At 31.6% G+C, this 24,598-nt stretch overlaps 1 protein-coding gene across 1 annotated transcript; it reads right to left on the bottom strand.

Moving 5' to 3' along the window:
* Positions 1 to 14,597: 14,597 nt before the first annotated feature.
* Positions 14,598 to 23,903, bottom strand: LOC129218342 (ATP-dependent DNA helicase PIF1-like). The gene is made up of 2 exons (XM_054852582.1): positions 23,775 to 23,903; positions 14,598 to 15,062 (listed from the first exon to the last, which is right to left on the bottom strand). The coding sequence occupies exons 1-2, from the start codon at positions 23,901 to 23,903 to the stop codon at positions 14,598 to 14,600; spliced, it is 594 nt and encodes a 197-aa protein (XP_054708557.1).
* Positions 23,904 to 24,598: the final 695 nt, after the last annotated feature.

Raw genomic sequence — 24,598 nt, 5'->3', positions numbered from 1 at the left:
ATAATAATGTAATTTTTTTTAAAAATTTTTTATCAAGTCAAATAATTAATTTTTTTTCTTTCAATGGTGTTTAGACAGAGTTTTGCCTAAAACTCTGTTTTTCTTCACTTTCATATTTTTTACTTCTTTCGAAATTTTTATCTTCAAATTTTGGAAAAATGTTTTCCGAAATTTATTGTATTTAAAGATGCTTTTTCAAGTAAGCTGATCAAACTTAAGAAGATGAAAGAAAACATACATTACACGTAAAACAATGTGCTTTAAAACTTAAACAAAAGTCATTTAGTTATTTTTTCAAAATGTATTTTAAAACAGCTGAACTTAATAGTCCACCAAAATATCAAATTTTAACTTTCATTTATTCCTTTTATTAAGATAAATCTTTTCAACAGTTGCATTTAATAGACTCTCTTCTAAAACGATGAAGCATTTCAGATGCTTTATCCTTACATTAAATTTAGAATACGGGAAGAGGAATCGGTTATAATCTTTTTTTTTCAACACCAGAAGTTTTATGTTGTGTAGATTTATATTGTTTTATTAAGATATTGTGCTTCTAAATAAGAGGGAAATATAAATTACTGGAAAACACTAGAACCGGCTTAAAAAAAAGAAAAAAAGACAAAAAAAGACGAAAATCTTACTTATTATATAGGAAAGAAGTAATTTAGTTAAAAATTTGCCTTAGAGCGTTAGATTTCTGTAATCTTTAGTTAAAACTGTCATGTTTGCTTTTTCCAGCTATAATAGTAGTCTGATGGTCTCATTACTTGATATCTATCAAAACTATTCTCAAAGTAAAAGATTATATATAAAAAAATGATGATGCAGCATGGACAATTGCTTTTTAATAGTATACACTTTGCCCCGATTACACTAGTCGGGCAATTACCTTTAAACTTTTATTTTCATTGTCTCAATCAGAAAATTTTTCTCACATTTAAATTTTTCTTAGACGGGGATTACTTTTACCTCAGATTTTAGAGTTCTTCTAGTAAACTCTGGTTCTCTATAACATTATGTATGTTATTACTTCGTACGTGATCAAATAATGCCTCGAGCATAGATAAGCTGAAAAGTAAAAAGAAAAATAGTAAAAAAATGAGTGGTCTCTAAACTACCTGTTTTTAGACAGCTTTCTTTAAAATATTTTTAAAAATAAAAGGGGGAAAATACGAAATTAAGGCTTTCTGTATGACAAAAATGTTTCTAGAGGAAAGCTTAAAAAACAAAAAGAAAAAGCAAATAACAGTAAAAGTATAATTGTATTGAAAAAAAAATTTGAAAGTAGTTAACTCATGAGGGAAAATGTGGGACGATCTGTCTCTCCGCATCCCAACAACTTTTGAAGGACTAGTAGGATTCAAACCCTCGGTGAGAGGTTAAGAGGAATGGGACGATGGGAGGCATGGGGCAACGAGTTATTTGTGTTACACAAAATGAGACATTATTTCTAGCTTGCCAGTAGATTTAGCTGTTTCATTTACAGGACATGCTAAAATAATGGTTCCCGGCTCTCCCTTAAACTGTTCGATATATATCGGATACGACATCCCACTCCCGTACTTCACATTTTATTTGACCAATTTATCATTTTGTAATAGCTATTCATTGATATTTACTCAATGTGAAAAATGTTACAGTTTTGCCAGCTATAGTGAAGCCGTTTAAAGCTCCTAAGAGGATAACTTCCAACTAAAAAATTGGTGCATTTAGAATAGCTCGTTACGGAAATATTTGCACAATAACCTATTTCCGTTAAATTGTGGAAACATTAGCTGATGTCCAAAGAAGAAGCAATGAGGTTCCTGGACCCAGTACCCTGGCGTCGGAGTCACTGCTGTTATGAAACTGGTTTCTAGATTACTGGTTTGTCTGGTACAATCAAAACCGATTAAAATATTGTTTGTCTGCTAGTTAATATTTAAGTTAGATGCAACCGTATCACCCACCCAAGGCAACCGCCCGAGAAAAATCCTAGAATTTTTCAAGGAAGACTTTTCTAACCTCCAGTAGTCATCACCAAAAATGGTAGACCGGGGAACATTTACGAGGATTTTTTTCAATGAATTTTCTGATTTTTATGTTTGAACTTAAGAAATTTTAGACATTGTGGTTTTATAAAACAGTTAATGAAGTCAAAATTTGTATATTCAGTTGTGCTCAGCTTGTGTTTTTAACTGGAAAAAAAAAATCAGTCGAAGTCGGTTGCGTAAACTTGCCCCGAACACGGGGAATGTTTACGCTTCAAGTGGGGCACGTTTGAGCACAATAAAAATGATGTGGTATATATATTTAACCAAATTTAAATGTTTTATTTCCAGTAAAACACTTTGAAAATAAGAAAATCAGAAACATTTAATTGAAGAACATTTTACAGGTTAATCTAAAATCATAGGGCTTATTGCTAATTAAAAACAGAAACTATTTAACCATCTTCTACATCACTGTTAGATTTAACTAAAAAAAGTAAAGTATTCCTTTTATCATACTTGTCATGGGACTGCGTTTTAACATCTAAGACATTGAACCCTGTCTTGTCCTTTTTTCGATTGATTGTGTGCTTTGAAACAATAGATGTAAGCACAATTTCCTACTTCGTAAACAGAATCGTTCTTTAATTTCCTTTTTACCCGACGGCGTGTGCGCGACGCAAAGGAGGGTAATGTGTTTATCAGTCTATGTATGTATTTCTGTTCTTATGTGGCGTTCTATGGGCTAAACGCCTTGGTCAATTTTGGTAATTCTTACGTCAATCGATTTGTCTAAATCTTGGAAGTGTCACTAAACACATGACAGTAATCAAAATTCACCATATCAACAACCAGTTGCCATATTTTGTCAGTTCGGGATCGGCGCACATTTGGTGTTTCACACTGTGCCGCACGCTACCTGCGTACGACAAATGCAGGTAGTTTTCGCTGCCTGAATTTTTTTGTTTACTAAGTCTACTAAATGGGATTTCAGTGACCGAGTGGTCTAAGCGATTGCTTCTCCCACTTGAGGCGGTGGTTCAAGACACCCTCGCTCCGGATGTATTTTCCCTTCTTTCTGATGTAAATTTTTTCATGTGTTCTTTATTTGTATTCTGTACTGTAATAAAAAGTATATTATGCGTAACAAAGGCAAGACACTCAGATTGTAGTCCTCATCGAAATAAACCCTTGCAATAAGCACCAAAAGAAAAAAAAAGTCTACTAATTCGATTTTCATCTCTAACATGTTGCATTTGTTTTTGCCTTGATTCAAGGGACTGAGTTTCGCGACGTGTACTTTCTTGACAGGCTTTTTTAGTTTTGCGAGAAAGATTTGACTGATGACGTTTCCGATTTCACGTCATCATGAGTTATACAGGCTGTTTATATAGTTGTGCTGTGGTTGACTTAAGTTCGCGCATTTTTGCCGAAGGACAAGCACATATAGCTTTAAGCGGAGTTAGGTCCCTAGAGGGACTAATTATCAGTAGTTTAGATCACCGCAAGTTACTTAATAGACCTCACGATACAAACAAACTCTCTCTATGAAATGACAAGATTGCAAAAAGTACCATATCATAATCATAATTACTAAGTCAATGAAAATTAACTAAAAAGTGTCAAATAAAAAATTATTAAATAAAAACAAAAAACCCGACTGCGTAAGAACCAAAAAAACTAAAAAGAAAAAAAAATAAGCCCAGTAGTTTAGAATGTTATTAAGTACTACTGAATAACTACATCGTCGAAATAGTTTTATAACCGTACACAGATAAGACAAATCATAAATTCAAATGCAGAATAGAAGGATCAACAGTCGGAGCCCATTCAAATTTTACGGGGTTCTTTGAATCAGAAAGGAATGGGCCTCGACTGTTGATCCTTCTATTCTGCTTTTGAATTTATGATTTGTCTTATCTGTGTAGGGTTATAAAACTATTTCGACGATGTAGTTATTCAGTAGTACTTAATAACATTCTAAACTACTGGGTTTATATATTTTCCTTTTTAGATTTTTTAGTGTTCACGCAGTCGGGTTTTTTGTTTTTATTTAATAATTTTTTATTACAGAGTTCGCTAACTGTTTCCTTGTCGCAGGTTTTGGTTTCATGCTTTTTTCTTTGATGTCTTCTATTTCTGCTTCATTAGAAACATGTTAATTTTAAAGTACTTTCTTCTTTTTTTTTTTTTGTTCTGCACATTTTTTTTTTTTGTATTTTGTAACTGCTTTTGTCTGAGGGCTTCTTTTTTTGGAGTATCAGTTAGGGGAAAAAAAGGGGATGCTCACAATCCTTTCCTCATTCCTAAGCTTTGGTCCTACTTCTTCAAATGGTCTCAGTTGGAGTAGTCCATATATGACGATGTGGAAGGCCTAGTGGGAGAAATACTTGGATTATCCCCAGTAGGATGTCCCGTTTGATGTCAAAATAATGATAAGCCTTTTCATTATTTTGACATCCTACGTGGTTCTATTAGTGTTTTGAACGTATTGACTTACCATCTTTAAAATAAGGAAAATGTATTACAGGCTGAATAGTGTGTAAAGTTAAAGCTGAACAGGCATGAATACAACACTATATGATTGTAAGCTATAATATACGAATCTGTTAATTAAAAATTAATTGTGATTTTCGGTACTAAATAACCTGAAAATACTAAAGGTTTGAGACAGTGCAGAGCGAAAAAGCGTCCGGGGCCCTTTTAGAGGTAAGACAGAATAGCAAGACACGGTAAGAACGTGCGTAAATGTGCCCCGATGAAAATGCGAAAACGTGCCCCCTCGGAAAGTTTGGATTTATTTTTAACGTGCAACAAAATTCAATAACTTTTCTCTCCATATAAATACAATTCTCAAAAAAGGATAAAGTTCTGCTATTTTTTGTATATTTATTTGTTTTTAACAAAGCATTATTTATTCACAATAAGCTTCAAAACGTTCAGTAGCATCGATCTGGTATTACTGTTGGCTATTTATTTATAACTCGTTTTGAAAAAAGGGCACTGCGTAAACGTGCCCCGGTCTACCCTATATTGTTTGCATCAACTGAGCAAATGATCTTAAAAAAACACACACCAATGTGTTCAGCTTTAAAAAAAAAAAAAAAAAAACTCTCAATGTTTGATGAAAATATGTTTAAAAAATAACTTTGTAAAGGAATTTAAGCTATACGCAAACGAAACTAAGAATCTGCAAAGTATTCACTGCTCCTTAATTCTCCATAAATTGATTTTCTCATCGGCGAGACGCAACTAGCATCGCATCGAGATAGAATGGAAATCAATCATCAGTTTCTCATTGTTTAGAAATCATTTTCTGGTAGTTTTTGAAACTTTCTGCTCGTACTTAACATAATATAATCATCAAAACCGTGAAGCAAGTGTTTTTACGTTATTCAATGCGCAGCTACTTTTTATTGCCAAGAATATTTCATTTTCCTTCTTTTTTTCTTTTCTCAATAACTTCAAAAATACTTTGCTAAATCTAACAATAACTTACTTTATATTTCAATCAGATATAATGTTTAAGGTAGTTAGGTTAGCTTTATTTATCTTGTGTATGCGTGTGTGGTATTGTAGCTCTTTAATTCATAAATAAATTTTGATATTATATATATATATATATATATATATATATATATATATATATATATATATATGTATATATATATATATGATATCAATATAAGGATTGAACAAGAAAGAAAAATTTCTTTTAAAAGAACGAAAAAATGAGAAAATCCCAAAATACCCTGGGGCCTCATCAGGGGGTACTTCCCAAGGATAGGGAAAAACCATGAGATGTTTCGTGAGTGCCGCTGGCGAAATTCCCTAAAAAAGCAGCACTAGTCCCCGACATCTCACAAAACTAGCCATAGGGTTACTGAAAGTCCAGAATATCAGCATGACAAGATATAAGAACATTGAACCTTTTACAAACGAAAATTACAAGTTTTATATAAAGAAAATCGAACAATATTTAAGCTACAAGATTTATGTAAAGAAAATAGAACAATATTTAAACTACAAGAGAACAAAATTCATACCTGAACTCAAAATCAAAAGAAAGAGCCTAAAACAATCAAGTTCAAGGAACAGAAAATTCAAGGAACTTAAAAATGACCTACCGCTAATCCTCCACAAGCTTGCAAATGAAATGTTTCGTTAGATGTTCTGGATATTGGTTTTCAGTTAGGGTTGCAGTAAAAATTCGAATCGCTGTTTTCAGATTTGTTTTATTATTGCATATTTTTTATATCTAATAATTTGTGAAATGATTATATTTTTGAATACTTTTCTACTGACACAACTGTGAAAATGAATTAAAGAATACACTTTAAAATCAAAATCCTGACGTTTACATACAAAGCTATACTGGGAACTTTATTATTCAGTTGAATATTGAGATCAAGGAAATTAACTGACTCATCCTTATTTGTTTGTTTCAGCAGTAGTTCATTTGGGTAAATTTCTTTATGTAAATTGTGAAAATCATTGTTATTAAAAATAATAATGTCATCAATATATCTAGCTTCTATACTGTTGTTTACAAAAAAATTAGATTTATAAAAATGCAAAAATAGGTTTGCAAATGCACTAGAAAAATATGTGCCCATTGGTATTCTAGTTATCTGTCTGTAGAAATTGGAACCATTGTATAAGTAATTCTCAAAATACAAAATTTAACAAGGTTAATCCAAGAGTGTTTTTCTAAATTTATGTGTTTTTCATATCTGTCGAAAATTCTATTTGAATCATCGATTATGAGCTTGTAGGGAATGTTAGTGAAAAGATTTTCACTATTGTAAAATTGAAAAGTATTAATACTATGAATATGGTATTTACCACTGTTTATGAAATCCAGAACTCTGGTTATTCAGACTTATAAAACTTTTTTCTTCTGCAAATTTGTCCAAGATATTTTTAAGTTTTTCCAAAAAAATGTAACCTGCTTGATTATTGTAGGAGTATGTTCCACTAGTAACGAATCTGAACTTCATTGGATTTTTATGAAACTTAACCGTTATAAAAAAGAAAGGAAAATTGAAATTTAGATGCCGTGTGTTTAGAATTTTGTCGAAGGCTAGGATTCTTTTCTTTAAGCTGTACTCCGTTTCTGTGACTTTTTTGTATGTTTTAATATTTGTATATTCCTTCTGAAGCATAAGTTTATAAAAAAATTTGCACATGATGGCAAAATTATTTGCCGCTTTATCAACTGTAGTTATAATAAAACTACTTTTTAGGTCCTCTATACCTAAAGTTTTTTTATCAATTATGTTGTTGTTCTGAATGTCCTGAAGATTATAACAATAGCTGAATTCATCCAAAATATTTTTCTTCCATTCTAAAAAGCCTCCCATTGGCCAATTGTATTTGTAAGCAAGTTTTAATATGAAAATATCCAATTCTTTGCAAAATGCTTTTTTGGTCGTTCTTTTACTTATGTGACTCTGCTGTCGATATTTCGAACCCTTTTCCATCAAGTTTTTTAATGATTTATCTTGAATTATTCTCAAACCTCCTGTAATAATATGCCAATGATACTTATCAATATAGTTTTCAAAGATGTTTTCATTGCAGATACAGTCCGTTTCCTTTATTTGATTAATATTCTTACTGTAAAAACTATAATTGCAAATAAGCTTTTTTAAATTTTTTTCATACCTGAAGACCTTAAGTATATTACATTTATACTTAAGTGGGAAACTTCCTTTAGATTTTTCAAAGATCTTAGAGAAATTGATATAGTCAAATCTTCTGTTTTTAAAAGACATTACAAAATTTTCCACTGGCAAATTAGTCGGTTTTTTAAATTGACAAAGTTCATCTGCATTTAATTTATACTTAATAAGGTCTATTATGGTATCATTTACAGTCTTGTTTTCAAATTTAAACTCATCCAAATGATGTTTAATGAAGTATTTAAGCGCTCTGTTTTTTGACGACAGTATCGCAGTTTTAATTAGTTTTAGATTTGTTAGATTAAATTTATCGTATTTAACAGCTTTAATGGTATCAAGTATTTGCATATTCTGCTTATTTTTGCTTCTCCCCCTACAGACCCTTCTTTTTGTTCTGTTGAAAATGAATTTCTTGTACACGCATTGTGAACTAGAAGTGTTGTTACTGTAAAAGGAACTGTTAAGCCCGTATGGGTGAACACTATTAAATCTGCCTATGTGCCAACTTTTCAAATTTAGTCTTTTTTTAAGTCACTCTCAACTTCAAGCACGGCTATTTTAAAATTCTTAAAGTTGTGATACTGGAAATGCTCTAATTCAACATCTTTTTTATTTTGTCTTCTATAGTTCTTAATATCCGATCTATGTCCATTGATCCTCATGTTTAATTTATTTCCCCTCTGTCCAATATAATATAAGTTACAAGTTAAGCATTCGATTGCATAAATAATGTTGTAACTTTTACAAAAGCTAACTTCAGCTCCGTCATTAATCTGAAGCCTATTTGCTTGGATGCATGTCTTGCATCTCTTATCTCTGCAAGTTCTATAGATTTTTAAAGGCAAAGTACAAATGATGTCAAAGTTTTGCCTGTAATGCCGTGTATTATTCGTATCCAAATTCAATTCATTGAAGTTCATTTTGGTTGACTGGTCCAGATGTATATGATAGAGTTTCTCTTTCTCTCTATATATATATATGTGTGTGTGTTTGTATATATATATATATATATATATATATATATATATATATATATATGACCAAAAGTATTGAGAGGCTTTCAAAGATTCTCATTTTTAAGGATTTCTCAAAAAATAAGAGACCACTTGCTTTGTAGCTTTGGCCACATAAAAGGTATATTCCAGATATCATTTTCCAATACAAGTTATATTACCTTTGATTACCGGGGCTCGTTAAAAAATTGAGAAAAACAAAAATGTTTTTTGATTATTATTCATCGTAAATACATGAGAATAAACTGTAAATTTCAAAAATTAGTTTGATTACTATGTACAATTATTTTTCATAATTTCAAGAAAGTACCACTGATATTCACGAAGATATAAGCATTTCTTTCAAAATTACGGATTTTATTTAAAGGTTTTTTTGCACATAACACGTAACGTTTTCCACCAAAGCTTGCCAAACTTTCAGAAAATTTGACAGCATACAAAAGAAATATAATACTAAAACTTTAAATTAAAAGGTTGAAAATTTCATTAAATATAAACATTTAATGCATTTAATAGTTCACTGCGCATGCGCGAAAGATATTTTTCATAATCTGAAACCAAACTAAATTCCTCAACTCATAATAAAATTCCAGTTCAATATCTTAAAAATTCAGAAAGTTATCAGCCATCTAATGAGTCGAATTGCAATATTGCATGGATAGGGTGCGAATCGTGTGGGGTTTTCGCATGGTTTGCAACATTTGCTTGCAATCGTTCAGTGTGATTTATGATAAACGCAGATAATTTGCGAATGATCCCTCAAGATTCGTTGCCTATCCAAGAGTTATTTAAATTCAGCTCATTAGATCACTAATAAATTTCTGAAACTTTTAGACATTTAACTGAAATTTTATCTTAAGTTGAGGAAACTATGTGAATTCTAGAGCATGAAATAAATAAATTGCTATCTTTCGCGCATGCGCAAAGAAAAACTAATTGCTTTAAATGTCCATATTTTATCAAATTTTTAAAAGTTTAATTTAAAATTTTAATATTGCATTGTTTTTGTATGTTGTCAAGTTTCCAGACATTTTCGTAAGCTCTGATGGAAAACTTTGCGTGTTATGGGCCAAAAACCTTCAAATAAAATTTAGGTTTTAAAGAAATGTTTATATCTTCGTGAATGTCAGTGATACTTTCTCGAAAGTATTGAAAGTGACTTGATTGAGAGTGATCTTACCTACTATTCATTTGAGTCGGGGACTAAAACTGTAATTTATATTAGTTCTTGTATGATTCGGATATATAAACAAAAAAAGAAAAAAATCGAGTAATATTTATTTCTATTTTTTTGTCAATATTGCTTTTAGAGGGGAACTTAAGAATAAAAAGAAACCGCGACTGAAAGAGTGAAGTATAAAGTATTAGCACAACAAAAAAAAAAATATTTCCGGTGATAGTATTTAGGGGGGGGGGGGGGTAGCGATTCACTTTCTTTAAATTACTCACTTCAAAGTGAAATAATTGATTAAATAATGCATCCACAAAGAAAATGTACGAAGCGATTTGGATTTAAAAAAAATCTCTAAACAAAAGAAGCTAACAGAGCTTAAAAACACGAAAAAAAAAAAAAAAAAAAAAAACATCCGACAAAAAACCAAGCTCTTATACAAATGCTCTTTGCTTTTTTTTCTGTATTACAATTTTGTTGCATATGTAGTTTCCATTTTATGTCCACCCAAGATTTCCAAGCAACGGTTTCTTCAACTTTGTTTACCCCATAGTTTCTTTGAGCTAAAGAAAATCACCAATATACAAAATATCGATAACATCTTAGAGATATTTTGCTGCAAGAATGAATTAATATAATTTTATAAAGGTTTTCCTACTTACAAAAATTTGAAAACAGTAAGAATTTACTTTTTAAATACTAACAAGAAATATTTCAAAAAGCTTGAACTCGCAGTGTGCTTTTACTTCATTTTAGATGAATTCGTTTGATTTATTTTATAATATAATGGCACGCATTTATGTTAGTATACGGTAGTATTTCTAAATAAAAGTAACGTTATAAGATTAACAAATTACAAATAAGTAATTGTAAAAAAAAAAAAAAAAAATTCCCAAACAGAAAGAAAAAAAAAAATGTGTTCTTTTGACTTTGCATTTTCTAGCTTCATGTTACAGTTTATTTCGTAAATCATATTTACAGCAATTTTCTAGTTTGAATATGAAACCTAAGATTCAAAACAAACGTTTTTGACATCAATCAGAAATAATACCGCTAAGCTACTACAATCAACCCTCGATTATCGCGGTTTATCCGTTCCAGACTCTACCGCGATAAATGAATTTCCTCGATGAAGGATTCTTCATTTATAAATTGAATATTTTTCTAGTTAGAGAGCAGAAAACATATGTGAGACCTTTTATCGTGCTTCTTAAACGTAATTAAAGCCTTCTACACATAAAATAACACCCTTTAGTAACCATTATGCTCGTATAACCCAATACGTTACAAAAGTATGAGAAAATAAAACACGTTAGACGTTATAAATGGCACTCTGGTACTATTGTGCAATTAACTACCCACTACCACTAACCCAGGAGTTCCCACCCCCTAAGATCAAGGGCTCACCCCCTAACTATCGCAAAGACCTCCCCCCCCCCAAAGCAAGAGCCTAGGTAGATACCCCTGACTGACCTATTAAAAATAATGAAACCTATTTGACGATCAAATAAGTGAAAATGAGGGACAATATCTCCTCCATCCTGTTTCTGCATTTTTTCTCTAGTAAAGGTAACACTTACTGTTTCAAGCAGGTGAGCAACATTTACATAGTATACATCTATCCACTTATCTTAATATAGTAAAATCCTGTTACAACGATACCAATACAACAATAACTTCGTTTCAACGGAATAAATTGTTGGTCCCAATTTAGATTCCATTACGTTACTCGAAATCCATTAACAACGAAACTCCCGTTAGAACGGACACAATTTGTTGCCCATTGAAATTCGTTCCAATGGAATTTCACTGTATAATGATATGTACACCCGCCCCCTGTAAGTACTGTATGTATTGAGAGTTTGAAAGCAGATATCGATTCTTGACTCTCCTTAGCGTTTGTAGAAATCCCCCCCCCCTTCCTCGCTCAACTGGCTGTTTTGTAGGTCTTCGGAAGAACTAGCTTTACTAATAAATAATACTGTCCACCTCTGGCAAATTGAGCTTTGCTGCCCGACCGATTAAAGTATTCCATTTGTTGAAATAGGGGTGAGGAAAAACGGCTTAAGAACGTGCGGATTTAGTTTGTAGTGTATTGCTCATTTGGCGAACAACAATTCAGGTAAAAAAAAAGCAAGTGGTACAGGGTTTTCTCGCCAATAAAAGGGTTGCAATGGTAGCCCAACTCTGCGCCTAACAATTCCTCTTCTTACTGATTGCTCTCCCTTGAAAGAAATGGATTTGCTCAAGGCCATAGCTCAACTTGTCGGAGGTGGATAGTAGTTAGTTATTCTTTAGAAGGAAATAGTAAACACGAACCTATTAGAAAAGCGAATAGACTAAAATTTAAAAGTTCGCGATATAATAAAGTCATGAAACACAAAACGCAAAGTGGTGAAGAACGATTGTTATTATATTTTGAAAGCATATTACTTTAATGAAACAATTGTTTAGCTAGACTACACTTATTGAAAAAAATTGGTGCACTAAATTAAACCTAAAAGGGTTCTTCTCAGCCAATGTAGTAAAAGGGTTAAAAATTAAATATCAACTACAAACTTAGCTTTTGGGCCTTCACGATTAATTCTTATAAAGACGAGTTTACCAAACACTGCCTTCGATAAAATCATGTAAAATTATACCATCAACAAAAAGGTACAATTTTCATTTCTAATCTCATAAATTGATACTGATTAATGATTTCTATATATCCATTAGCTTACTGATACTGTCAACACATGGTTATATTTTTTACGCTGGAAACGGAGTTTTGGCATTCGATGAATAAAATGCTTCTATCTTTTAGCCATAAATTTCAAAGCGATTTCCATCAGACCGCAGTTCATTTCAACAAGCAAATTTCGAGGCGTCCCAAGAGAGAATAATCGGAGCCAGAAATGGTGGTTGAAAGCATTTTCTAATCACGATGAATGTAGCTAATTGAGGGGGTGTGGTCGAAAGTCGATGTAAAAAAGAAGCCTAGTGAGTGAACGCGATGGCACATTTAATCTATAATGCGTCTGAAAAATATTATTCCGAGGCCGATGCTAAAAATTGCCGTTTAAAATGCGTTAAAATGTTAAAGGAATTTCCGAATTTTTTGAAAAACTATGACCGTTACTCTTCTTTTTTGAAGTGCGTGCGTGTCGTTCTCTTCTTTTTTGTAACCAAACTTGGTGTAACGATTTTTGATGGACGTTTAATTCTTTTTCGGTCGTAAGTGTAAATTATTTCGAACTTAAAAAACCGAGCGGTTTTATGTTCCGCATTTTTACCGAATGGGAGAGAAGGGGAACAGAGGGACACACACGGGTTTAGTAAGACAAATGGAATTTTTCTGTAATTCAAATTTTAAAACTTAAAAAAAGCGTATCATATTTTATCTAAATTGTATGGCAACACCATCCACTGCAACATTTAATCCTCTAGGGAAGCTGTAACCCTTAATTTTTGCTACAATCTTGCTGTATTTTTGATCAATTTTACTTTTTTTGATTTTAATGTATACATAATCATTCAATAATCAATATCAATAAAGTGGTGCCTCTACTGCAGCCCCATTAGAAAGAAAAAACAAGGGGAAAATCAATATCACTGGTTCAATTTCAAGTTGGAACTTATTCATCCCAGTCACATAATATTCTTTATTTTATTAATAACTAGCCGCCTGTGGTGACCAGCTGTTTTGCCGTCTTACGCCATTCGCCTTTATATGCAAGCAGCCGTCTACGGCGGCTGTTAGGCTTACTTGTCATTCATCATTTTGCGCCAAGACTGTCGCCTTCGGCGGTAGTTTAAAATGATTGGCGATGGCGCTATTAATCAGTTTATTTTGCTGACGGGTACGGTCATGTCGCTTCAGTTCTTTCTGCAGAGACTCTAAAATTATGTGAAAAAAATATTTTGGTTTTGAGTAAAATCCCAACACCACGCGACATGACACAGGCATGACGCCAAAGTCCTTATGTACGGATTCTGAAAAAAAAAAATGATTAAAATTCATATTTAAATGTAACACCTAATTTTTTAATTTCAATCAAATGACTAAAATTTTAATATAATTTGAATGAGATAAAATAAACTTTTGAAATGAAATTTTAATGTTATGTATGCAAATTGAATATGAGTAAAAATGTTTAGCAGGAAATTATTATTGCTTACTGACTTAAGAGCAAAAACATTTTCTTTTGAATACGTTTTGTTCATTCCTTTTTCAAGGAACCTAAAACATTTAAAAAATAAATATTATGGTTTTAAGGAAAGTCCCAACACAAAGCGCACACGTATTCTTCAGTCCTTTTTTAAAAGCCTGAAAACATTTCAAGAATAAATATTATGGTTTTGAGGAAAGTCCTAACACACAGGTCAGCCGTTATTATATATATATATATATATATATATATATATATATATTCTAATTTTTTTGTTTTTAAATTACTATGATTTTATAATTTGAATGTAGGTGAAAATACTTCCCGGCAAACTACTGAAATGAAAAAATCGTGATTTTCGATTTTCAGAAAAGTCACGCCACCAACCGACAAAGTCGCACATCATTGATGACAATAATCGAAATGAAGAACCGAAATTGAAAAGGAGTCGATTGAAAATACTTTTTTTTTTCAGAATTAAGTCCAGAAGTTTTCCCTTCAATGCAAAGTGTAGTGCAGATTGTCTCTACAATCAACATGAGAAAATGATACATATAACTGTCCATGTGAGAAGCAAGAAGTCCGCAAATCTACACATACTACTCTTAAGGTTTGGCCTTGTTTATCGTGATGGCAAAGCTCAAACGGACGGGAAATTGGAGCCTTTTAAATTGAAATGAAATATCTGATGGAATTATAGGTATTCTTGGAATCAAGACATCAGTTCCAGCTGCTGGTCCAGTTAACACTGTTGCTTCAGTTATATTATTATGTAATTTCTTGACACTCATTCTTGTACCGTTACACAGATTAGGAGGATCCAAGTTTCGTAGTAACATAATAAGTGACCGTTCCTTCAAATTTAATTTATGTTGTGGGATTCCAGAGATCTCAAGAGAATTCAGAAACTCTGTGGGATAATTAACCACTTCGTCCTTTTCATACACAGTATCAATGGACTTGTATGTTCGGAGTGGCCCAGGCAAACGTGTCAGTAAAGTATCGTTTGTGATTGTGACATCATCATTTTTAGGGCATAGAATAGCTCTTTCACATAACCAGCGATGAGCCTTAAATTTTTCTTTCAAATTTGGAAAGACATAAGTTCTTCATACGTTTTTATCTCATTAGCAAAATCTTCTAGTTGAATGCTTCCATCATTGTTTTCGGACGTCATCATTCCATTTCCTATTTGCAGAAGTTTTTCCGAAAAGTCTTGTGCATTCACATCGCCTGTTAAAAATACACGCATATTTGTTTGTAGTTGTGGTCTCTTCACGTGATTCCATAGATAAGAGGATTTCAAGCATGCACTTGTTTCATCTGATCTGGTGCCTCGGGGGATTACTGGTAAAGTTTGACGGAAGTCCCCCGCCAGTAGAATAGTAATGCCACCCATTATTATGGTATTCCGTTTAAAATCTTGCAACGTACGATCTAGCTCTTCAATTACCCAAACCTATGGCTTGTGGCTGTTCAAAAAGGCACACAATATTCAATATAATTATAATCTGTGAGCGTCTGTTTGTGTGGGTATGTAACCCTATCTCCTCCAGACCGTCAATGCCTCCGTGATCGATACAGGTACCGAAGCTTAATACATCTGTGTGTTTAAATAATATCTAAAATGTAAAATTACGTCTTCTACGCCAGACAACATAGTTTTAAAAGCAGGAAGTATTTCCCACGAGTACACACCACTCACGCTGCGATATTCTCTATATTCGCAAACCTGTTGGAGCAAAACTTTAATTTATTGAAATTTTAATGATAGCATATGTTTTTAATCTTTCAAAACAGAATGGACCCGCTATTGGAATATTTATGATAGTATGGTTTTATTTCGATCGTTTGAAACACACATAAATGTATACTTTTAGAAACCGCCAACCTAAGCAGATCCATTTAGACTTTGTACTTAAGTGCAGATTTTTAATTTATGAGACTCCATCGTGATGAACAGCAAAAAATAGGCTTGTTTTTTTTTGTTATTTTTAAATATCAAGTACAGTTATATAAGGCAGCGATTCTCAACCGGGTTAGCGATTCTCATCAATGGTTTAATTTATAATATGAGTTATATTGAGTATCATTGTTTATCTTTCATAAGGGTCTAATATAATTGAACCGAAATAATATTGATGAAATAATAATACAAAAAACTAAATACAAGCATCTTTACGACAATTTGTTTGATGTACAATTAGTTTGATTTAGCTGATGAAAAAAATCGGGTTGCTCTGAAATCCATCAATTCCAAGGAGAAAAAAGTCAACTCTTATGTCGATATTCTTTAAAATATTTGTTGTCATTCGCTTTGTTTCAAAATTTATAGAATATTGAACAGTTGGTTTCCGTATAACGGAAGTCAAGTACCTTTTGTTAAGTTATTTTAATACCGTTCGCCTTCAAACCGTAGTTCATCGCAAGCTACAAGTATTATAATTAAGACTGTAATGCTTAAGAAAAGCTTGCCAAAGAAAGAAAAAGCGAGAAAATTGGATTATTGATTGAAAGAATTGGTCTGAGTTAAATTCCATTCAAATAGCGTAACGATATTTAATTTGCATAATGGGAAATATTTAATTAAGCATTTTTGCTTTCAGTGCTTATTTTTTTTCTTCGTTATGCTTGCCGTTCAATGTAGCGCATTCCACAAAGGTATGGCACCATAGACGGAGCTTGACTTCTAAATTACGTTCTTCAGATGCATTCTGATGTTCGGAAACATCATAGATGCTATGGAACAGTCGTAGTCAGGATTACACTTGTGCATTTTATAAACAAATAAAAAATTCAAACGTATTTTTATTTGAATTTTAATAAGAGAATCAAACAAATTAAAAGGAAATACCGTTCGTTCATGTTAACTAGCCCACATCCTACAGATTAAACGATACATAACGATAATTTAAACAAAACGTTTAGTACAATAAGTTAAATTTCAATTATTAGGATATTGTTTTAAAATTAAATAAGTTGCTATATTTGTGCCATTTTAAATCCAGTAGGAATTCAGTGGATTTTACTAAAATATAAAATACATTTCAACATAAATAACAAGTTATACAATAAAAGATAGATCCTACGTCCTTTCCAAAAGTAAACTTCAAGCATATGCCTTTTGTGCACTGTTTAATCAAGGCTATGTGTTTTTTTTTTCTCTCGAAGTAAAATATTGAAGGTATGTGTTAAATAAAAAACGAAATTTTTTGCTTACTTCATTGGATAAATTAGTAACCTTTAGATTTTTTTTATCAACACAATGTGCTGATTTTTCTTGTTTTGTAAAACTTTAAACTTAAATAATAAGTTTCGTATTTGAAAACAGTCAAGCGATCATGAGGGTTGTAAGTAAATGTATTTTAACCTGTAGAAAAAATTAATGAATTTTATCAGAACCTAACCAGTTAATAAACCTAATCAGAAAATTACAATTATTTTGTTCAAATCCTCAAAAAAGGTTCTGCACAGTTTAAAATTCTGGAGCTTCAGTAATTTTAGCACAGTTAAAATATACTAGTTTAAATTAACTTCCAGTTTAAAAATGTATGTTTTGAATTTTTAGTAGAGTTCTGCAGTTCGTTTTCCTTTCGTAGGGAAAAAATATTCGTTCATGAAAAATCGACAATGGATTTGCCAACACAAGTTAAAATTAAGTCACGGCTGCAGATCAATCCAATTTCAATATTTTTCATAAAAAACATGCTTCTTCTTATGCGTAAGAGTTGAAAACACATGGTATTTACAATGATATCTTCCATTTAGGAATAAAATTCGCAATGAAATCACATAAAGAACTGGGATTAAATGTCGAGTTTTGCACAAGAAAATAAATTTTCGCCACTTAGTTACGAAGTACACACCAGTTTCTTAAGGGAAATCAATTTTTGTACATGACCTTTTCAGTAATAAGTAACAACAAAACAAGCCTATCTTTTACTGTTCACTACGATGGAGTCTCATAAATTAAATTTTGATTTAAGTACAAAGTCTAAATGGATCCGCTTAGGTTCGCAGTCTCTAAAGGCATACATTATATACACACACACACACAGACATATATATATATATATATATATATATATATATATATATATATATATATATATATATATATATATATATATATATATATATATATATATATATATATATATATATTTTAGAGGAACCGACAGACGTTGTTCTGTTCAAACTTTGTAAATTAAAAATTTAAAAAAATTCAATAAACTATCAAGTGTTTGAACCGTTTTGTTGAAAAAAATAAGTAAAAAGAAAATGTTTTAAGCTGTGCTTGGTGTCAGAATGCCTATATTTATTACAACTTGATTTATCTAACGCCCACTGAGCAGTTGTTTTATTAACTATTTTTTCTCCCGTACTTGATGGTTTGTTCCTTCAGCCATATTCAAAGGATAAAAAGCATCCTCAGACGTTAAGTGTAAAAAACTAACTACACATCTAGAACAAATGGGAAATTCCATTGCAACATCCCCCATATGAAAAAGAATGAAACGAAAGGATATCGTTTTAAAAAAAATGATAAAAGTAAAAATAGTTCTCTGAATAAGCAAAAATCACTCATCCCCACTCCCTATGTAAAATAAAAACATTCTTCAACTAAAATGACTAAAAACTCTTTAAAAACGAAAAGCAAGTCTTTGCAATTTGAAATATTTCGCCAAATAAACAAAAAAATACAATGAATTACATTAACAGTAGCTTTGAAATGTAAACAAATGATCATGCAACTCTTTGGTCATAGCCAAAGTCGCCAAGCCTCCACGTTACTGTAGACCAGCCGATCAGTGAGCGAAGTCAACTCCGACCGATTAGCAATCCGATCTTTTGAAAGAAAACTTTTAAAACTTCATATATTGTCTAATTTGTTCTTTCCACCAAAGATAAAGATCTTCCACTGCACTGATTTTTTGTATACAGAACTACCCTATTGTAATTTATTTGGACGAAAGTAAAATTTGTTTCGTCTTTAAATTCCATCATCTTTTCCTTTAATAATGTACTGATTAGTTAGATAATCCTTAATGCTGAGAAACAAACGTTGCTAGGTGCGGTACTTTCTGATCACTTGGCTAGGAAAACCTAAAGCACCGATCCGGTCACATGGTTCAACTACGACGACATAATACACGTTTTGCGTGAACCTTGCAGTACTTTACTTTAAAATATATCACTGGACCAAAAATGAAGGTTTCACTGTCACTCTCTACGTTTTATATCTATTCTCAGTTGACATATCACAGTAGGAAATTTCGTTATAAAAAGCAGAACTGGCTTTCTTATTGTTCTTTGGCAACGGGTTAAATATTAAATTTCAGTTCTCGCTCCACAATAGGTTAAAATAAATATTAATCATTTGGGAGATTTTGCCATCCAATGTTTTAATTAATTAATTAATTTACAAAAACGTTTCCGATTCGATCCACTGCGCTTCGAAACCATGCTTGCCACAACTTAATTGCACACAAAAAGTTTGATCAAAATCGGTCCAGCCGTTTAAATATAGATAGAAGATATATATATATATATATATATATATATATATATATATCTTCTGTGCGTACGTTTGTCACCCATTTTGTCACCCAGGCTTTTAAACGGCTATATATATATATATATATATATATATATATATATATATATATATATATATATATATATATATATATATATATATATATATATATATATATATATATATATATATATATATATATATATATATATTAACGATCGAAATAAAATCATACTGTCATAATTATTCCAATAGCGCGTCCATTCTGTTTTGAAACACAACATATTATACATTAACAACATATGATATCATTAAAATTTGAATAAATTAAAATATTCAGAGTAACACATAAAGGTTCTGAATTAAACCTAGTTAGTGACTCGACTTAATTGTAAGCATTTAACCAGCAAACTCACTTTTATCATCCGAAAGTTAATTGGATGTACGAATTAAACTTTCTGTACGGGGATCATTACAGAGCTCAGAGCTTGTTACTACAGATTTTGAGGGAAATTAAGTTCAAAAAACTTTCGCTTTAGCACGCTTGCAGCAAAGAGTTTTGGAACTTTTTAAAACTCCAAATAATAATTTAACGTCAAATGCAGTTCATGTAAACAAGTTCAAAATCGCGTTATTAGTCACAGAAATTCTTTTCCGGGATAAAATTTGACGGAATTCAATTAATGTTTGGGTTTTGACTCTGATGTACATATTTATAACGGAATTTACATCTTTAGAATGTTTTGGTACTTGAAATGATTTAAAAGTTTTTGCCAATCTTAGTAACTCGTAGTTGTGCATTTCTCGTACTGATGTAGGTAATCATCTTGTGATATTTTATTAAGTGTTTGGCTAGATTCTCCGAGATTTGTTAGCAAAAAGTAAGTAGTTTTAGTAAAGTAGTAGTTTAAGTAAGTAGTTTAAGTAAGTTTAAGTAAAAATTCTGTCTCGATGAAAACGTGTCATGGAGCACCAAATATGGGGTGCCTTTTGTTTTGTCAGTGAGAACTAAAATGGTGAAGAACAACACAATAATATTTAAAGTTAAAAAAAACTTAGAAGTTTTAGGTCACTTTACTGAAAATCTTAACCAAATTATTTTAGCAATTTACTTTTTTAAATTAGAAAAAAAGTTTACTTACACTGAAAACTTACCATTGTGCCATAACCACAAGAATAACACAAGAAAACAACTGTTTAAATTTCATAAATACATTATTTGCATTTCAAAATCTTTACATTATTCATTTTCAAACTACCAACACAGTCTACATAAGAGTATTTAAGCCATTGTTGACACCGATCCTGCTGTTCACGCCCCTGATCATTTAAAAAAGACTCTGCAAAATGTATGCACACAGCATAACATTTATTTTTACTCTTACTTCTCTATTCTTCCTTTTTTAAAATATACTTGTTCCTCCCCATGTCGAGTATTTTGCTCAAAATTGCCCACATCAGATGCTTCTACAACCTGATTTTTCTTCTTTACCACGCATGCAGTATATTACTATAAAAACAACAATTATTTTTGCAGTGTGCTCTACAATTGTTAAGGTACAAAAGAGGCAGTGGGAAGCAAAGGGATGTGAGTGGCAAAATTAAAAATTTGTAGATATCCAGTACAAATGGAAGGGTAACCTCTCCTCTGTCTTGGGGCAAGAGGTAGGTAGTTCTAGTAGCCCTGGTAGGTGCTGCTGTACAGCATGTTTTAGAAAAAAAAATCTATGTAAGCCTACTTAGGACGTTATCTTTAAACGCATTTCATTGAAAACTTGAAAATGTCCACTTACATCCCTTTGCTTCTTACACTCTCATATATATTTTGTGAAATAAATAATAACATGCGATGATTAAAGTAGTTTCTTTGACTATGGTTCTCAATCAACTTTTTTTGTGTCAGTACTTTTGTGTCATAGATTTTTACAGAGTACATTCAGTAGGTACTGAAAATGTTTCTCATTTTCCCTTTATGTTCAGTAAACAATTGGAGTTAACTTTTGTGGTTTAAAAAAAAATGTAATTACATATTGTTGCATTATGCACGGTATTGAATGTAATGTACAGACACATTGCGTAACCACTTTGTTTGGTTAAGTGGGATACTATTTCCCTAAAAGATATTTTCTTGATTGTTTTCGAAAATCAGGACAATTTTTAAATCTAAACTACCTATGGTCCCAATTAGTTAAGATTGTTCACATTCTACTGTATTGCTTAATTATTTTGTTTATGTATTTTTGTGGTGTATCCCCTGCACACAAACTGATGAAATTCAAAAGAAAAAAATGTAATTAAAATCCAAAATATTAATGCATTCGGATTAAGACAACTAATGAACTCGAGAAAAATAAATAATTTATCACCACACAACAAACAATTATTTTCATACTCTCCTATCTCTTTTGAATTTTCAATCTGTCTTAAAATCAGTTCTAAAGTCTACATCTGTGACTTCCGGTTCTTAAATGAACTCGATAATCCTATTGGCTTACGAGACATCTGCAGGGATAGGAAATAATAACTTGCGATGCCGACTTAAATAATTGATAACTTCTTTCTTTGTCTCTCTCAAATTTGATGTTACTCGCGCATTACATTTTCTTTTAGTTTGTTCACGATCTTTTAAAAAACAAAGTTTTTAAATAGGATTAATATTCTTCATGGTGTAATTGCTAATAATATAGCAATAACACATGCAGATAAAATAATTATGATATAAAAATGCCCAGCTAAGCATAATTGGAATCATATGTTTTTATAAGAAAATTCGAACGCTAAAAGCTAATATTTACTTGGATGAAAACACAGTAAAAAGTTTCGTTTTTTAAAAATTTAATCAAACGTATTTTGAGATAATTAAAAGAATATTTTCAAAATAGTTTAGTTTTTAACACTATTTCTATTTTACGTGAAACGTGTACTTTTTAATGTTTTATCACACACATTTTGAAAATAACTTAATTCAATAAAGAATAAATAATGCATTATTGTTACTACATTTTATTTATACATTTTTGTGGTACAACCTTAGTATACACACGCTACTGAAATTAAAAACTTGCAATTAAAACATAACATACTTCAATGCACTCGCATTAAGTAAAGTAAGTAACCAGAGAAAAATAATTCATTACCAGCAGGTGATTATTTTTTATTCTTCATGTTCATGTTTCCGATTCTACATGTTCCCTAAAGTTATGTGGAATTTTCATTCCGCCTTAAAATCAGTTTTGTACTCTACGTTAGTGGCTTCCGGTTCTTAAATTAATTCGATAATTGTAGTGACTTATGAGATATCTGCAGACATAGGAAATAATTATTTGTGATGTGGAATATAAGCAATTGAAAGCTTCTTTCTTCAGTATTCTCAAATTTGCTGTTACGCATGCATTAATTTTATTTAAGTTATTCTCGATCTTTTCAAAAAAAAAAAACTTTTAAATAGGATTGGTGTTTTTATTTCTTATTTGGGTGTAATTGTTAAGAAATTTGCGAATATACCAATGTACGCTGTGAAAACATCCCAGTGCAGCATTTAGAAATTATGCGTTTTTATTTAGAAACATTAACAGAAACAAAGCCTTCATGTTTTTCAGATGAAATCACTCTGAATAATTATATTGTAAAAGGATGTTATGTGTAACAGAAAAATATGTTCAAAACATTATTGGAAAATATTTTGTGATTCATAGCACAGTTACTGAATAGAAAAAAAAGGACAACTTTCAGCTTCGTCTTTTAAATAATGCTTCAAATAATCAATTAAATAAAAATAAAATAAAAATAAAAAGATAGTTCCCCAAGTTGTCATCTGTGTGAACCCAACTCTGTGAAATGCATAAACGTTAACTAAGTTTGAATTGAAACGTCAAAAACAGATATGCAGCCAAAAGAAAATGAACTACTGCCACGAAACTTAACATGTATGCAGTGTAAGAGGAGTTAAGCAAATTAATTAAAATCCAGAATGAAATATAGTTTTATTAAGAAGCCATGAAAAAGGTTACAAATCAGTAAGTTGTATAGTCACCTCTGGCAGCTATACAAGTAGGTACACGGCATGGCAGGGAACGTAGTTGGTCACCCATAACCCTTGCGAAAGTTAATGCATAATTTTTTAAATAGGCCATATAATTCTCCAGTTTTTCAGGACGGCCGCAGCTGCCTTCTAAGCATGTTGCGAATTCGATCTAATGATGAGAGATCTGATGACTGGGGGTACCACGGAAATAAGTCATACGCTTGGACAACATTCTTGGGGAAATAGCACAGCATATGGATGAGCGTTGTCTTGTTGAGAAAATGGCTCTTTGGTGATGGACAGTGCAGCCGGCGTAAAAAAGTCGTCCACGTAACTGCAAGCCGTCATAGTGCCTTGAAAATCGACTAGAGGTAATCACGTGTCAAAAGAAAACGCTTCCCACCCTGCCACAACATGTGTAGTAGCCATATGCTACTCAACTACAAATGCCGAATAAGAACATTACCCTTACCGCCTCCATACTCGTGTGTTGGTTTTCAGCAATAAGACTGAATCGTAATTCATCGTTGAATTCAATCTGTCGACAACAGTTCGCTCTATGTTGGCAAAAATAAAATTGGCATTGTCTAAGATGTGGGATCAGTGTTAGGCTTTTCAATTGATGTTGACTCCGTACACCAACGTCGGTCAGTCGTTTGTGAATGGTTTTCCTTGATACGAATTTTATAACCCTGTAAATAAACAGCCAATTCTCATACCTTGGTTATATTTCATATTTTTCTAAGTTTACATTAGTAGTATAAAATTTACAGAATCTCGGAGATATCTTGACTTGTTGTGTGCTGGATTTACATGGAATCACATTTGATCAAATTCACAGTAACTAAATCACAAGTTAGCAGTATAAAGATCAAATCAAACAATGAAAGAACATGACAACAGTTCATGCAATTTAACCTGATGGGTCTTTATCTGAAAGAGTAGCATTCAGAAAACGCTTTTGCTGAGCTTTTTCTTTTTTTTTTCACGCAACTATGATGTTACAAATATTTGCCGAAAATGCATGTTCATGTTTATACAAG

Source organism: Uloborus diversus, chromosome 3, assembly GCF_026930045.1.
Source record: "Uloborus diversus isolate 005 chromosome 3, Udiv.v.3.1, whole genome shotgun sequence".
Classification (NCBI taxonomy): domain Eukaryota; kingdom Metazoa; phylum Arthropoda; class Arachnida; order Araneae; family Uloboridae; genus Uloborus; species Uloborus diversus.
This window is presented reverse-complemented; position numbering and strand designations above follow the sequence as displayed.